General features: G+C 31.2%; 1 protein-coding gene across 4 annotated transcripts; it reads left to right on the plus strand.

Moving 5' to 3' along the window:
- The first annotated feature begins 1,318 nt into the window (after positions 1–1,318).
- Positions 1,319–16,654, plus strand: LOC105325751 (stimulated by retinoic acid gene 6 protein-like). Of its 4 annotated transcripts, XM_020066144.3 has the most exons (18): positions 1,319–1,589; positions 3,508–3,561; positions 6,294–6,425; positions 6,514–6,631; positions 7,108–7,190; positions 8,407–8,531; positions 8,662–8,782; positions 9,180–9,228; positions 9,687–9,785; positions 9,898–9,989; positions 10,350–10,479; positions 10,609–10,735; positions 11,609–11,763; positions 11,922–11,970; positions 13,892–14,009; positions 14,755–14,886; positions 15,589–15,752; positions 16,247–16,654. In XM_020066144.3, the coding sequence occupies exons 4-18, from the start codon at positions 6,515–6,517 to the stop codon at positions 16,546–16,548; spliced, it is 1,863 nt and encodes a 620-aa protein (XP_019921703.2). In that variant the 5' UTR covers positions 1,319–1,589; positions 3,508–3,561; positions 6,294–6,425; position 6,514; the 3' UTR covers positions 16,549–16,654. The 4 variants fall into 4 exon arrangements, with proteins under 4 accessions (XP_019921703.2, XP_034299417.1, XP_034299414.1 ...); XM_034443526.2 differs by lacking the exon at positions 6,294–6,425; XM_034443523.2 differs by lacking the exon at positions 1,319–1,589 and having other exon boundaries at positions 3,393–3,561.
- Positions 16,655–18,759: the final 2,105 nt, after the last annotated feature.

Raw genomic sequence — 18,759 nt, forward strand, 5'->3', positions numbered from 1 at the left:
TCATCACATCTAAAATTACTATTGGGTTGTATCATGTTCTTATACATATTTAATTTTTGTTCCGTTGTTTTAACTTTTGCTCTGCAATCGCTGTGTTTGAAATATTTTACCTTGTCTAGATGCATGAGTCGATCCTTGGTTTGAATATGTTGATGGTAAAAATTTTTGTTAATATATTTGTCGTTGTTGTTGGATTTGTTGAAATTACTATGGGAACCGTAGTGAGATTAAGAGAAGTTCAAGACAGTATAATGTTTGTTCCAATGGGCCTAATTGTTCTGAGTCAACGCATTAAAGTTTTCTCTTGCTTTTCTTTAAGTTGTATGTCCAATGATTACTTTAACTTTTTAATGATTTCGATTATACTACGTTCCCATTGTGTGCAATCTGTTACATGCAAGTGACAAATGGTATCTGATCTCGGAACTTTTCTATAGTTTAAGTATTTGATACGAAGCGAAGCGGGTCGATACGTCCTTATGCAATTCGTTGAGATATATGGTGCTTTATTTACTATGCAATGACACCCACATTCATATCTTTAATTACACGTAGATTGCTAAAACCCTTAATTTTATCCGTTTGTCTTGAAATTAAAACATTTATACAGTTACATACATAATTATTAAAATCACGTTTTTTTCTTCACACATGCGTAAGAATATTTATCAAAAATATAATAATACTACAAGTAAAGCGTATTTCATCCTTTGCCATTTCAAAAATCAACCAAAAGGTGCTATATATAGTTTTTTGCATGAAGCGTAATGATCTCGTATTACATTATCAGGGCTGACCAATGATCTCACATGCCGATCATTCCTTTAAAAGGAATACTTGTTTTGTGATGCACTGTTTATATTGGTATCAGGCTCCGTACTTGTTCCCCTGTTATTGTCATTTATGTTTTTCTTTTATGCGATGCCAGCACGCTAAGCTATATCAAAATGTGCATTTTTTTTTCAATTTGAATTTTAAGATGCACGTTATGTGTTATACATAACAAATTTATCCATGCTTTGCTAGCTTTATTGTTTCTAAAACATGTTTTGGAAAATTAAATCAAAACAACATTTTGAAAGGTTTATTGTCCTTTCAGATTTCAATAATTATATGAAAAGCAAGTGTATAAACTTAAGATAAGATATTAAAACCAATAACGCATGTTTAGCAACAGCACCATTATAAACATGTGGATGATAAAGTTTAGGTCAAGTATGAACTTCCGTGACTAAGATATTTTAAATTCGATAAAGAGTGTCAAGGTGAACTGCATATAGTTCTGAGAGATTTACACCCAAAGAACCATTATAAAAAAAAGTACGTCTTTCTAAATTTCAATTGACCTCTAATATTAATATGGCACATCTGTATGCATTTATCAAACATTGATGTTTATATTTGTTCTTAAACCGTAATATGGCGTCAGTTTCACAAGATGATCCAATTACGTTTTTTGACGATCAAACTGCCTCATGGGCCTAAGGTGCCAGGGCGTCAATGTTCTGCTTACCATGTAAATCTAGTTGATATTTAGTTTGTATAATAACGCAGACAGCGCCACTGCCCCTTCCCACTTCTTCACGCAGGTAATTATTATTTTTTTATTGAAGTTTGAATTATTAAGGATTTCCGTCCAGCATGTAAAAACTGGAAGTGAAAATAAAGCAAATAACATTCTCTCTCTCTCTCTCTCTCTCTCTCTCTCTCTCTCTCTCTCTCTGTCTCTCTCTCCTACTTTCTCTCTCTCTGTCTCTCTCTCTCTGTCTCTGTCTATCTCTCTCTCTCATATAATTTGCTGGGTTTTTTACTTGTTTTTTTTTAATAATCTGGTCTTCAAAAACGATGCTACATGCCTTTTAAGGGGCATAGTCACGGTTTTGGTAAAATTCTTTTTTTCAGTTTATATGATTTATAATGCTTTAGGAATGCTTTTCGAGAGCTCAAATGAAATTTGAGAGTCAGTCGTAGAGTTATAAGTTTTACTAAGATATAGGGCTCACAATTCTTTATCATATAAACAGGGCTTTGTTTCTGTTAACGGTTCAATATACCAGTTAAGAGAAACTTTTTCAAGCTGATTTGTGTATTCTGTGAATCTTCTTATTCATTTTATGCGTAAGTAAACAGTTCCTAACGTTCAACACATTCAAATTAGGTGTAAAACTCGATTTTCACTTCAACATTCGAAATGTAAACAAAAGCATTGTTTACATAGCAAATAATTGTAAGCTCTGTTTTCGCTTATAACTCAACGAATGACACTCAAATGTTGGTTACCCATGAAAAATGCCTTACTGGAGCAATCGGAAAAATAATTTTTGACCAAATCGTTACCATGCCCCTTTAAACTCCGCTCAATGTGACACCTCTCGTGTTCAAAACGTTATCCTAACTCTGTACATTATATGAAATGCGCAGTTTAATGTCTGAAGTTCAATCACACCTTATCTTATGACGGGTTTTACCTGCAAATTCCACCACTGTGCAGTAATGAAAAATTGTGTTGAATGTTTTTAACATTCAAACAAAGGGCCTAAAGATGCATGTATGATCGCTATGTTGATTTTTTGCTATAGCAATTGAGTTCTTATATACTCCCCAATTCGTGTAACCAATTTCAGTAACCATACTGTACACTCAATAAAAACAAATGAGTCAGATCAATTATATCATTTCTATGTTATATTAAAAGCAGTATTTTGGGTATTTCATTGACTAAAGCAAAAATAGATATAAACATAAACACTGAAATGCTTTTTTGGTGCTTCAGTGGGGCTGCAAAGGTATCAAACATTGCAAACATATACATAGTATAATATATATCTCGTGAAAAACATTTTTTTTTAAATATAGTTTGGTCTCAAATATTGTATTTTTTACATATCCTTCGAAACTGAGTATCTCTGTCTAGCCCGGCAACTTAAAAGATTGTTTCAACTGAAATGGAAGTCTCTATACTTACATGCGTGAATAAAGACATTTTGTCAATAAATTACGAAATGCATGCACCAGAGTAACTGTTTACTCATTTCATATTTCAAACACCCTTTCTGTTTAAAGAAATTCCTTGAGCATGTAAGATATACAATAAGTTGACATTTAAGTAAGCTAGAACAAAAATATAAGCCACTTATAATTAAAATCAACTCCAATTTAGATTTTTTCTCATTGTCCGCTTAATGCCAAAGCAATTGGTTTTTTATTCATTTTAATTTATAAATATTTGTTAGGAAAATCAATTAAGAAAAAAAAACAACCTAAATTATACAAAAAATATTTTGGCTAACATGCAAAGCCTATTGATGTGTAAAGTGTTATTTTCCACGCTTGTGCAGCCTATCATAGTTTTACTATAAATAGAACATTTTCTATCAGAACGGGGTTGTCGTTTGTTAATATGAATTATGTAACCAGTACCCTGACACGTAACTTTGGCGTGTTTTCATTTTTGAAAAAAGACGGAAAGGGTAATTTCTAAACTAATATTTCTAAGTATTTAAACAGAAAGAACATTTCCCGCCAAATCAATCATTGTTTGGGACCTACAGAAGTATAAAGGTAAGTTACCTTGATGTTTCATAATAAAACTTCATTTGGAATACAAATTGCTTTTTAAAACTTTTCTTCCCTGTCTTATCATAATGTAAATATCCCGTGTCAATATTTGAAAACTAGGTCAGGGTAAAATTGCAGATAATATTTAGAAATAAAAAAGAATCGTTTTCCACTATTTATTAAACCATCTCAAAATAATCTCATACATAATAGAGAAATTAAAAAAGTTACGTTGAAGAGTGAAATCTTTCAGAAAACATCTCGTCACGTATTGGTTTGAGTTTAACTGCAGGTAACACAGTGCTGGCCGCATGAGATTTAAATTTTAATCTCTTAAAAAAATCCATGTTTTTCAATATTTAACAAGTCAAGTTTGTTATCCTGCTAAAATATTATCAAGAGTGAGACAGATTTTGGGTTTTTTATTTTACGAAATCGAAGCATGAGTGAAGATATGGAAACAAATTAAAATTCTTTCTCAGTAGTGAAACGCCTTCCGTATATAACTAAAAATATTGAATTTTCTGTGTATTTCAATTTTCCCGGTTTTTGTACCTCCCCATATTAGCCGTCTCTTGTTGAAGCCATGTAAAACAATATAAATTGCATGGTGAATATATGTTTATAGAAAATTCACAGAATGACCAAAACAACATAATTGAACAATTAAACAACATAAATAAAATATCATTAGAATGATATCATTCTTTGAATAGCTTAGATACAATATTTTTTTCCTTAAAAAAGAGAAAAAAAAAGATCGTACATAAATATCGAGGAACCAATTACTATTGAAAAAGAATTAAATGGATTTTTTTCTAATTTGAAAAGACATTTAAGATATATACATGTGTAAATAATAATTTTTTTTAATGTTTTTATCAATACGATGATTTAGCTACCATCGAAATGCAAAATTCACCGAGACTTCAACTTAGTGCATTTTGTTTTTCTTGAGTAACTTATTCAACCTATTCATAGCTTAAAATACAACAATAATTGTAGAGCATTTATGGCATGTCAAACGTTGCAATATTTTATCCTTTCCATTTGTGTCTTGCCTAAATTTTCATTTCTATTGTATAATTTTCTTTTTGTATTCTATAACTTTCTACTTAATTCTATGTTATTCCTTTTGCATTGTATATTTTTTTTTTGTATTCTAAGATTTTCCAGGTCTTTTTCATTGCATAAATTTCTTTCTATTAGCATGGTGAAATATTTCTTTTGGTTTGTTTCAAAAGATTTCATTAGTTATTGTTATCCTTTATCAAAGTGGGTAATACTATGGTGCCTGAAATCTGCTGTATCTTGTTTGACAGGTTATTAATCTATTTTTAGCAAACAAATTCAATGTCTTTATAACTTATCGGCTTTATTACCGGCTTGGGTTGTTACAACCGCCGAAACTTTGAGATGGTCTCACTACCTTTGATACCTCTCCCGTTACCTCCTCCAACTCCTGCAGGAGTTACTTCAGTCTTCCTTGAAGCCAAATTTTTCAAAAAGTTAAGGCCACGAAGGGAAAGAGAGGAGGGGAAGGGTTGACTCAGATAAGTAAGCATCCAATCATAAAATCTTAATTTGTTCCATGTTGGAACATTTCAAGTGGCTCTGGGTTTCCTAACTGTGTCAACTAACTTATAGGATTTACTAGATTTCAAAGAAATATTACATCGTTGTAATCCCAAGGCCGATCTCGTTTCTCATACCTCCAAGGTCAATCTCGTTTTTCCCACCTCCAGAGTTAAAAAGGCTGGATCATTCGTGCGATTCCGATGATGATTAAATTAATACATGTACTTACAATTTCTTAAAAAATATATTTGTATTCATACTTTCTCCTGAGTTTTTGCTTTCATCACGTTTGCTTAATTTTCGATAATCATGAATACCCTTGTGCTCTAACTACTAGTACGTTCTCCACTTACATGTATATGAAAACTGTCTAGATTATCTGTTTTGAAACGCTCCCTCTCCCGCTACAGGTTTAAAATACACAACCCAATATAGAAAGTCTATAGAAAGATTTTGCAATGCATCATTCATGAAATGGCCCGAATGAAAACGTTGAAAAATTGTGCAAGGTATTCCGAGTGAGTTCAGAATGGTGTAAAGAAGTATACATTACCCATCGTAAATCTCCTTAAGAATTTTTTTCTTTCCTGTCAACTTTTCTTAGTGAAAAATGATAATTTGATAATAAAGATATCTTGGATATTTTTACTTTTTTTATTTTTTTAGTGTATTTTGTTCACAGGCATCAACAACTTGGGACATGCTATGATTGTCAAAAAGGACTAAGCCAGCTTCCAGACACTTTAGCATTACCAAGTTCGATAAAGGATAATATTAATTCAATAAAATCCTTCCTAAAAACCAAAACAAATACACCTTAAGATACAATACCTATGAAAATTATGCCATATAAAGAATTATTTTACAAAACCAGTATAATATTTTACAATACAATACAATTTAAATTTTTACTATACTGAGAAATGAAAAATAATATAATACATATGAAGTTTATACTATGCAAATGAACTATTATATAATACAAATGAAAATGAGAGTTTTCAAATGAAAATTATACGATACAAATAAAAAAATATACAATACAAATGAAAATTATTAAAATACAAATGGAAAAGATCGAATATTGCAACGTTTGACGGCTAGCTGAGAAATGAAATTATCAACCCCGTGAAAATATGTGTCTTTATCATTTGCAGCTGTCGGATTGGTACTTCATTGGTTCCAATTACAACAAAGTTAATCAAATTTTATCATCAGAAAACGGCTGGTCTCGTTTCTTATACCTCAACGGTCGGTCTCGCTTTTTTTAACTCCCGGAGAAAAGCGAGGTATGTTATATAAATGCCAAATCTCTTCAATTATAATTATATACCTATCATTTTAATTGTTAAAAACAAAATGTCAATATGTTTGTAGAATGCAAAACGAAACCGGTAATGTATCAACTACTGTAGCAGCATCACCTTCAAACACTGAGCTGTGCAAGGAATATACAAATGCAATATTTTATGGTTTTGGAATGTCTCCTTTTGCGGTATGTAAATATAAAGAAAGAATTATTTATAAAGAAAGAAAGAAAGAAAGAAAGATAGATAGATAGATAGATAGATAGATAGATAGATAGATAGATAGATAGATAGATAGATAGATAGATTATTTGGGTAAGTTTTAAGCCTTGAGTTTCTGAAACGATCTTCCATCAACAATAGTGTTTAATAACTCTTAAATAATTGGAAAAAAGGAATTTCTTCAAAGGATTGGCGTTTGTGTGTAAATACCCAATAGTTTTATATGTACATTTATAACACACTGTTTAACATAAATAATATTGTTGAGTGGTGACTTAAATAATGAAGTAAGGAAGTAAAAACAAAAAAAGGTATAGACTTGCATTTCACTAAAAGATTTCCAATTTTATCATTGCTCTTTACGTAATTATCTGTTTATATTTTGCATATTCTGTCATTTATTAGATGTATCATTGTCAAGTACTGGTATATTTCATTACAGATGGTAGCAACTCTAATTATATCCCTATTCGAGCGAAGACGATACAAATCTGATATTTGTTATGGAAAACCCGGACTACCATTGTAAGTTTTTTTATATAGTTAACCTTACATTGACCTTACCCTGATTCTGATGGTAATTCTTCATTATTGTTATTCTTCTTCTAGACGTTTTTTAAACCTTCATAACTTTTTTGTTTGTCGTCCGATTTCATTTAAATTTTCAGGGTGTATTGTAAATTAGATTAAGCTTTTAAGTCACAAAAAAGATGAGAAATCGTAACTTCCGGGTTCGAGTTATCCCCTTTTTCAATATTTTAGGGGCAATCGTTTCCGGACAAAGGCTCCAAAATGGTCCGTAGCAAATAATCCAAAGTTAGGAATCTTTAAAATTGACACTTTGAGTGTTGTCCTCTGATTTTTGTATTTTAGTTTTTCCCAATTGTACCACTTGAATTATATAATCGAAATTTATGTTTTAAATTGCTTAGTTTTACTCATGTGTTTTCTTCGTGACTTTATAGTTTGAAATATTTTATAAATGCATATAGATCAAAAGTTGTGCATACATTTAAGGGTTTCATTTGAGACGAGAAAAAAGGGACTGGCTCCTTAAATAAGGGATCTAGGCGACTGGAAAGTCTTTGCAGTATAACTAAAAAACGATAAATGCTAAGATAATAATGTTGCTGGAAAAGTTGTTCTTCATTATCTTATCAATCTAATTGCAATATAGTATTGTTTGGATATTGCGTAATATGAAAGTTAAAAGCTTCACATAAATACATGCATATCCGCTTTCGTTTTGCTTATAGGGAATAGCTCCCTGTGCATAATAGTGTTTAAAACTCGCAGCTAATACTTTTCTTGTCTAAATATATCTCAAACTTATCACAGAGACATACCTTTATCTGTTTTACGAGAGGTCTCTTCAAAACTCTGCAGTCTGGGGGATTACATTTATACATAGAAAATACGCATGAACTAATTTTCAAGAGTTCAAATTGATTTTCTAAAGCCCTGATTGGTTAGAAGTTAAGGTCCATGTAGTGTGAAAATTACCTCCTATCAAAAATTGTCAGACCCTGAAAAGTGACAATCCTGTGTCGACTTAAAGCTGTAACGGAGGACCTACTCGTTGCTTGCAACGAGCTAGGCTCTAGTTTATATATATGTTTTGAATTAAAGGCATTACTTTTGTTACCTTGTCTGAACCTTATATCATGATCTATAGTATTTATGGAATTAAAAATGAAAACCCTGATCAATTATAATTAAATAGATAAATATTCATTTTTAGGCCCATCAATTTTCTGGATGGCACATCTAACTCAGTTGCCAACGCAGCTGCATTTGGGTGTACCTTGGAACATATCCTTGTTTATCTGTTCTCTGGCAAAATATCAGTGAACAGATGGTTGGTGGGTAAGTAATGTTTTCCAAGATCTAAAATAGTCCACCTCAAACCCATATTATGTACAATTGTTATAATTATGCAATTATTACTTAGCACAACAATGATATATTGTAATTCCTTTTAAATTTGATATTACAGCTATAGTGTTGTTCCTTCTGACTTTCCTAACCGCATTGGTGTTTTATCCCATTTTCGCTTGTTTGAATTCACCATCCAGAGTATTCGGTTCTCTTGTAGGATTTCTGTACACGTTCCTGTTGTAAGTTTTTTAACTTGTGAATAATTCAACATAATTCAATCATGAATACTGAGCATTATCGTAATTAGGCCAAAATAAAGTCGAAAATGAGATTGGATCCTTTCACGATTTGCCTTGATTGAATTTTGGAAGAAATTGTTTGAAATTATGTAATGCACCACGCCGTTGGGATTAATTCCATAAACAATTCTTTCTCCACATGTCAAATGAATGCATTGGTTTGTTACCTTGGATATTTTTTTCAGTAGTTCAACAATGATTGGATTGTTTTGTAAAACTGTTCATAAGTTTCTCTGTAAGCAAAGTTCTGACTGAGGACCGACGTATGACCTCTTGCATTATAAATGGCATTAACTACAATTGTTATATTTTGATTATTTTTTCCAAATTGTTGTAGATCATTAGTTTTGCTTGCAAGAGGCTATTTATGTGAAGAATCTGGTTGGGTAAGGAAAACAATTTTTGTAAGTTAACGTAGCCCACATTTTGAATAAAACATAATAAAACTGTTAACAGTTCAAATTTATCCGTATTTAATATGAAGGTGAATATAAAATGTATATTATATATACGTTTGATACCTTAAGATAATTTTTTTTTTTTATCTTTCTGTGGTTGATATTAGTATTAGCCTTTTGTAAGTTCTTGAATGTCATTTTTGGTGTTTAAAAAATGGTAAAACTAGTTGGATTAATAAACATAAGTAATTTCATTCACATATTATAAATTTTAGATATAACCAAACCTGCACAAATTTTTGAAAAATTGAATATTTTTGCATTTGAAATCTAACAACTGAGAAAGGGCTTGTTGATGTATCGGAGAGGAGAGGCTTATGATTCGCTTGAATTGAATGTATCAAATGTGTCTTGGAAATGCACTCGTCTTTTGCTTATATTTTTAGTATTGGGCTCTTCACGCTGTTACACTTGTCAGTGAAATCTACATCATGATTTTGTTTGTCTATCGATTTGTCACAGCCATCCTCAAAAAATCGAAATTTGTAAGAATATGTTGGAATATGATTTTTTTAAAAGTTCTTTGAACATTAATTGCTTTATCTATTCTGTTCTTGGTCAGTGAACTGTTCATAGTTTCTTTTTATCTAAATTTAGCACAAAGAACTCCTAGTAAAGATTGACCAAGTAATGCATGTTAAGGAACTTCTGGTGGCACCCAAATCAAAAATAGAGGGGAACGATATCAAGTATATTTTTACTTATGTGTCGGCATGTATCATATTGTCATGCCCTTTACTTTCCAATAACTCTCTCTCTCTCTCTCTCTCTCTCTCATTGTCTCTCTCTGTCTCTCTGTCTCTCTGTCTCTCTCTGTCTCTCTCTGAAAGAATGTTATTTTGTTAAAAGAATCCATTTCAATTGACAAAAATTGATGTGGTTTTACGAACTGTGCAGGAACTTTTATTTCTATTAAATTAAAAATAAACATTATGCATTTTTTAGTTGTATACATTGATGGAGTATTTCTGCTCTTACAATTTCTTTATTATTAAAATTATTATTGGTTTGTTGCTCAACCTGAGGCAATTTATGCATTTTATTTACAGACAAAGAATCATTACGTATTCAGAAACTGTTTTAGCAGAGGCAAAGCTATGTTGTCTTCACAAGAGCCTGTATCGGTGTACAACTCGAACTCTTGCTATCAATACCATTGTTTTGCTTGTGTTTTACTCGGTAATTATATGATATTTTTCTCTTTTATTACTTCATTCTTTTAATATCTTATTTTCATTCTTGTATCAGATATATTAAATACAAATGTCACGTTTAATCACATTATGTGATAAATGAATGATTTTGTAGAATTTTCTATTGACGTTTCAACTTGGAGAAATAACGGAGAGTTCGTTATCGAAATTGGCGGCTCTTTACTCTACTCTCTCGTTAAATGGTTGCGAACAGATTAAAATTTTATCGGAAGTGATCAGAGGTAATTTTGTAATTAAAAAATCTCTATGAAGAACATCTGCCAGAATCTAAACAAGTAGCCCATGTACTACATTGTTCACTTGATCCACAATAGCCATAATAAATGAGCTTTCTGGAGTCATATAAAAAATTTAGACAATGTAGTAAAATAAATCCTGTATAAATATATTTTCAAACTGTTACTAAAAAATTCTTTTATTAAACATAACTGGGTGGTTTCATTGTCATCAGATATTGTGATGAAGATTGCAGTTTTCATGAAGACATTGACATTAACATTGTTTATATAAATATGATCTAATATCAAATTTTACCCTTTGTGAGGCCCAGTAATACCCCAGGGACCACAATGTAAACAATTAAGAATCAACAATTTTAAGACATGATACTTGTATACATTATGCCTTTTATATTAACATTTTAAATCTACTTTACCTAATTAAAGGCGCTAGTTACAGCTTTTCTGGCCGATTGGTTTTTGAGGAAAAGATTTTTATAGATTTTTTTCTGTGTTTTCCTGTATAAGAATGTGATCTCTCTTCCGATCATTCCATCGATTTATTTTCACTTAGTCAACATTCTAAAGTTCTCAATTCCCACCAAAATGGCAAACCATTTTGAATATTTTACACCTGGCTGATTATTAGGCTAGAGTCTGTTTTCACAAATAAATGTATTTGTTATCAATAACCCGGGCATTTTTACATACAAACAAATAAAGATTGTATTTTTGGAAATGATAGAACATTATTGATAAAGTTACATTATTTAGATTAATACTAAAACAATATCTAAAAAGTCAAATGTTAAATTGCATATGGTATTCTAAAATAATACTACATGTAATATTAACTTTCTTTGTGGCTTTAAATAGTGTCCTTGATAGTCAGCAACATTCTGTCTGCTGTTTATCTAATAACCAACATGATCCTTATCTACCGGTCTCAGAGACAACATCTTATGAAAAGATGGAGAGGGGACAAATCTTTCATTCCCACTCATTGCAGACTTGATCACTCAGAAAAACTGGTAAGAGTTAATTTAACTTACAGTGTAATGTATACTTATGCAATTTCGTATGCACTGGTATTTCTGAATAATTTTGTAGATTGTCTATAAAGCTATGAAAATATAGTTCCAAACTTTGAACAAACTTCTTTGAGTATGTATGTAATCATTTTTTTTAGGTAAAAAATCTTATGTATGCAGGGCACCAGGTTTCACACCTTATTGGAGGTTTGTTGTTATCCGAAGACACTAATATAATTTGAGAACTGTTTTTTATTCCAAAGGAGGTTTTAAAAAAGACTGATGAATAATAGTGAATTAAACATTTAGGTAAACTGCATCTTTGTTAGCCAAGGGTTTTCGGTCCACTCCGCTCCCTTATAAGCCTTTGGCAGATCTCATAACGAAAACTTGGTTACAAGCTCCGTTTTATGATTAACTGCAGCTGCAAGTAGCTGATCCAATTGTAACGTTTAAAACAAGCTCTTATAAATAAATTCCAAACAGAACACACATGTGATCTCTGGTATAACATTTCGGGCTTCTAAAAAGTTGAGATAAAAATGTTTCCCCCAAAGATGGTTTAACCGCTTTAAAAACTCTATATTTTATTTGGATTGTACTGAGTTTTACAAACTTGTAAAGGCTAGCGTGATACATTTATGTAGTATGGGAAGTAAACATGGCGAATGTAAAAGTTGCCTATTCCATTGCTATAGGAGTCTTTGCTGATGGTTATTGCTTTTTCAGGTTTAATGAACTCTATTTTATTTATTTTCTTTTGTCGACAATATTCACGACAATACTTGGTTTTATGGCATGAAAGCTTTCATATATCACCGACTTTTTAACTCCCTCCACTGGTCCATACAAACATTATAAATAAGACAGTCCTTGCTTTTTCTACATTTCATCTTAATTCTTAGTTAATAGCATCGTTGATTTTGTTCCAATACTCACTAATAAACAAATATTCAAGTTGTATTTATGCCATGGCGTGTTAATAAACCATTGCTTCATTCGAATAAAATGTAAGTATGAAAAGGGGGCAACTCATGTTGTTCGATAGACAGCGCCATTGCATCATTGAGTTTTCGTTATGAGATTTACCAAGGGTTTATAGGGAGCGGAGTGGACCGAAAACCTTTGGCTAGCAAAGATACTGCGTATACTGAAAATGTGAGTACAATATTTTGGATAAGAAGAAAAAAATAATAGTAAAGGGTCCTACTAGTAGGAAGTATTTGAAAAAATATATATTATATTCCTTCGCCTTAAATGTATAGAGTGGTTTACTTGGGCGTTTTATAATTGGCTAAAATTTAAATGTTAAAAAATTACTTTGCAGAATTTTTGTTGTTACCTTTTACAAAAAAAAGCTCGATGTGATTGAATGTACTTATAATTAAATTATATTATCAACAAAATAACAGTGGAAATTAAAAAAATGACTGAATTGTGTCAATGTTCATAAAGTGAAATATTTTAACCATTTTTAATGAAAAAATCAAAATCTTAAAATAAATAGGAAATGTTCGGACAGTGTTTTTTAAGCATTGAATGCTTATTTTTGGATACCGCTCGCTAACGCTGTATGATAATTTGTCTGCACAGTCTTGGTGTGTTATAGGACCGACGTCATTAAAAAATTAATCATTCATTAAATGATATATATGTAAATATTCATATGGATGTTTATTTGTTTGAAATATTTGTGTATCGTCGCCTTATATAGTACACTCTTAGTCAGGGAAACATGCATGGAGCAGCCATATTAACATGTTACTTTGTTCGCTTTCGCGACAAAAACTATAGTGCCGAACTGTTTAGAGAAAAATCTGGTTTATGAACGAATAGATATATGAATTAACAGTTATTAAATGCTTTTATAAGTAGATATTAAATTGGTTATGTAAGTCAAAACGATTCATCTTATTTTACAATGAGAAATATTTTCAAAACGCATAATGACGTTTAATTATATTTGAGGGCATGCGTCGTGAAAAGGCTATGTGTTTTTCAAGGAAAATTAACGTCGGAGATTTGAAATGCAAACATAAGGGAAAATAAACACTGAACGTAATATAACGTAAATATAATCGAATGAAATGTTATGAAATTATAATTATTCCATTATACCTTTTTTCAGGTTATATTTTTTTCCAGATTTTGGTGTTTGTCTCATGCCTCTTGTTATCTTACTTTTGTATTTTGCCAATAATGAAAAAGGTTCCAGAAGAGTTTTTGATACCTCTGGAATTTGTGTTGTAAGTATAAATAGCACCTTTTTGGGAGTTGGTTTTATTCAACTCTCCTATGCAGTTACTCTGGCAAACCGAAAGTGAAACAGTGTGTGGAACTAAGTACAAATCATCACCGCTGACAAGACTAAGTTCTTGAAAATAATAGAAAAAAATTCGATGTAATGTATGCCGAAGCATTGTTTTTCAAGGAAACTTGTCTATAAACACTTTATAAATAGTCAAATTTTATATAGTACGAACAATTTAGATATTTTTGTAGTCTCATGTATTCCTACGCCAGAGTTAATTAATATAGTCTCGTTCAACCAGACGCTCGGCTGTCTCCGTAAATCTGCGACAAGCAGAGAGGGGGCTCTCTTGCTTGTCGGATATTAACGGAGACAGCCGAGCGTCTAGTTAAACGAGACTAGAGTTCGCTATCAATAGTACTTTGATCCATACAATTTTTAGAATTGTTTCGATAACTAATACATACTATATAGTTGAAATCTATCTTTAAATATTACACAACATGATTCATATGGTGTTTCTCGAAATTCTTGTCGGAAAAGTCTAAAAAATTCATATTATAAAAAAGTGCGTAATTCAAATTCAAACTAGAAGCTAATTGTCATGCAAGATAAATTGATTTTAAAATAAATGATAATCGATAAAATCAACACCCGTCAGTACTTCAGTACTTTGATTTTATAACTTATCCTTTTTCTAATGTCATTTATAAACTTGTGTCAATTGCGGATTTTTATAGACCTGGTGTGATCTTTTTGTTTGTCCTGAGATTCATCCTTCGATTCATCAGCAGTCGTGTGTTCCTACAAAATCATTATCTAAGTGCTGACAATGGCAAGCACTGGGAAAGAGCATTGGCTCTGGATAACAGGTTATTCATTTGTATGTTATATAAGCAAGAACGATTTCATATGCAAAAAATGCTTATCTTATCAAAGATGACAAAAACGACAACAACAAATGAGTAAAACTGGTGCTTTCTTTCAGCAACACTTTTTTAAATATACAATGCACTCTTGTACAAATGTATGTATTCATCAACTGTAAATATTGTTCTTTTGAGACTATTCTTTTTCATTTAATTGATAATGGTTGGAAACAAAATATTATGATACATGTACAAACTATGGTTTATTTTAAGGCAAATAAAAAAATTATACACAAAGTTGTTTTAATTAAATCAGCAAATATTCATTACCACTGAATGATATTTTTTTATTTGCATTAATTTTTAACTCTCAACCTTTTTTCCCTTCTAATACATGAGATACCGGTTTAGTAGGACCTATGTTTATCGCAAAAAGGCATATTTGTTCATTTCTCGGATGAAGTAACAATTTATATTGGAAAAGAAGACAAAAGATATACCTGTCTAAGGTGTATTCCCTCAATAATTTCCAACGATAAGGAAATAACTTCTTAAACGTTGAAAATGCTAAGTAAGATCATCATCACTCTACACTCTAAAACCTTTTTAACCAGAAAAAGTAAAAAGTTGTAAAATAACACTTGTTAGATATAGCCTAGTTTCACATATAAAGGGTTTCATGGCTTTCCTCTTTATTTTTTACAGATGGGTATACCAGAACTTGTCATTCTTCCTGTTTTTCTACTATATCCTGACTGGGTTGTACCGATGTATATTCCGTGTCATGACTTCTATCTGTATAAATACATTCTACATTGCACGTATGGACAAACCATTACTGATTCCTGGATTTGAGCGTTTTGACATAGGTATGTTTCTTCAAGATTTTCAAATTTATTCTTGGATACTTAAAATATATCATATGTTGATTTCCTCAAAATCTAAATATATTTACTGTATTAGATGTATGACCCTCGTAATCTTTTTACAACATGTTTTACTACAAACGCATCTAGTGAAGCATTCTGCATCTGTCTTTTAAAAAATAGAAATTAAGGGATTTTTAACGAAAACAAATTGCAGGTAGAGAATGACTGCTTATTGTCGTGTAAATATTTTATAGAATCTAGAAATATTTGTAAACGACTGTACAAAGAATAAATGATTCTATGAAAAAATCAAATGCGTATTCTATTTCTCTTATTCCAGTCGGACTTCAAAATACCAAAACATTTATATCATAAAATAACTGAACAAGAAATATCTTTATAACAAAAACAGTGATTAAAATACAGAAATTTCTGGTATATATTATTTATAACCAATGTGATAATAATAAGTGCATTTTATTCTATGACACTAGAATATATGACTTATCTTGGATTCTTGGAGGTTGAGCTTCATCAATGTCACCCAGTAGTTGTGGTGTGCTGTGATTTGCTTATGAAATCTGTGAATCACTTATCATCAAACCAGGAAACAAGCTTGGAGTCCCCGATGGATGCACATAAAAGAAATATAATGTCCAAAATTTACACACGAAAAGTGAGAAACAAGTGGCAAAAGATGAAGACATTGATCTTGAACCAGAGTATCTGTAAGGAATCGAAATCAAATGTTTCTTTTCAACAGCCCCAGCAAGCCAAGTTAAATTTAGTTCACTGAAATGCTTACAATAAATAGTTTCTTTTTAAAAGTTTAATTTGCTTAGCGATTACTTATTGTTTTAATTTGTCAGATGTATTTGAGTTATGGTTAAAATGCAATTCTATGAATGTGTTCATTTTTTATACATTTTAATTCTGTTGGTTTTCCAATAGTTAAACAATTCGTGTATATCTATATAGGTGCCTAGTGTTTGAGGAAGGAGAAATTTAAAGCTCATATTACGTGAAGTAAAATTTTTCTGCCTTTGCATTACTGAGAAATTACCGTGAAAACTCAGCACCTGTAAAAAATTGTTCCCTGCTTATTGTTTTTGATTTTGTGGATTTATGACGTCACACAGACCCTCCGATGTAAACAATGCATTAGAACTAGTGTTCTAACACCGCACATTATTATACACGTTGTAACATCAAAACACCGCACATACTACATGTATAATAGTACACGTTTCAAATCAACACATTTGAGGCTCTTCGACTAAAAGTAATTAAATTGAATGGCAACATATTTGTCAACTTGAAAACGAAACCAAAAAATTAACAGTGAAGCGAATGATGATGCATGTTTCCTAGTAAGCTGTTTAAAAAAAATCATGAGTTGCATGAACGTGTAAATTGGTAAAAACGATGGTTTTATCCTTGAATGTGATAATTTCGTTAAAACTAATTGAAACGATGCATACAAAGATGCATATACACGTATTTGCATGTAGGCCTATAACGAAAATCACTCATTCTTGAGTCTCCGAACTGAATAAGCACACGCTGTCAATTGAAAAAAAATGCGGACGATTTAATTTCTTGAGAGAAAATTTACTGCCGTTGTTATTTACTGTATGATTATATAAGTTTTAATATAAAATGATATCTTTTTCCTTTTAATCTACTGCAAAATGATATGGATATTTGTATTCACTAAGGCAATTGGGTCTTACTGACGTCATTAGTACGGGAGGTAGTCCGCGTAGGTCGATGATCCTTTTCCCGATTGAGAAATTTTGATCGACTGTGGCGTTGATATTTTGCATAAAATATCCTAAAACATTGTTAGTCATATTAAATAGGCACTTATGAACTCATTCCTGTATATAAGTCAATATGGTCAGAATATCGTTTCATATGACCTTTAACATACATGAACGCTTGCTACTTTTTACCTATACCACAATGATACATTAATATAAGAGATGTATATCGATGAATAACTATTGCAAGTTTAAAGATGTAGGTATTGTACCCTGTTAAAGCTGTATACTGTAGATTCCTAATTAAACGCGAGAAATCAATATAAGCGTAAAATCGCGTGAAGCACATCATCTCGCTTTTATTTTTCGGACATATGTAAACCAAACGAAACTATGCCAAGTATTCGGTGTTTGCTGCGAATTTTTATTTTCGCGATTTAATGCTAACTGGTTAAGTCGCAGAATTATATACTTGCTCAAAATTAATAATCAACAGTAGTTCATTACAGAGAACAAAACATTTAATACCAAAAACAAATGGAGTTCGAATAAAACTAACCCAAAATGAATTAAATAATGAATGAAAAAGATGAAAAAAATATATGAATGGAGATACGTGAATGCAGGGTTTTTTTTTAAATCGCAGTTCGCCAAGGCGTGTTGATGTTTATTTATCATCCCTAATGTTTGAAGTAAATAAATGCCCAATACGTGCTTTTAGAAATATTTTTTTCACATAACTCGCGTGTAAAAAATTTTTTTTTAATTCACAGTGAAATAATTCTCTGTTTTAAGTAATAATGGTAAAAGTACATTATGAAACTTTACAATAAAATGCACATGACTATTCAAAAAATGAAACGACAGCTGATGATAAATTCATCACCTAAGAGCCCTTTACCCGACAACAAATGCTGTTACATTGAATACTGATAACTGCAAAATAAAGACCCTGATATATTCTAAAGACAGACCCATGTACTTCCTAGACAGAATGAGGGCCAAGTTTACCTTCTGGGGTTTTCCTCAATACACGTGTTACACATACATGTACATGTATGTACCATTTCCTTACTTTTTAAGGTAATGTAGAGGGCCCCTAGAAGAATATTTTATGACTTACTGGGGTGAAGTAAAGGTATATTTATTTGGGGTTTTTTTGGAGGGGGGGGGGGCATCGTATGTCACGAATAAATCTGAGTAGATGCACATAATTTTGAAAAACAACAGCTCATCTACAGTTT

Source organism: Magallana gigas, chromosome 3 (genome assembly GCF_963853765.1).
Source record: "Magallana gigas chromosome 3, xbMagGiga1.1, whole genome shotgun sequence".
In the NCBI taxonomy this organism is placed as follows: Eukaryota; Metazoa; Mollusca; class Bivalvia; order Ostreida; family Ostreidae; genus Magallana; species Magallana gigas.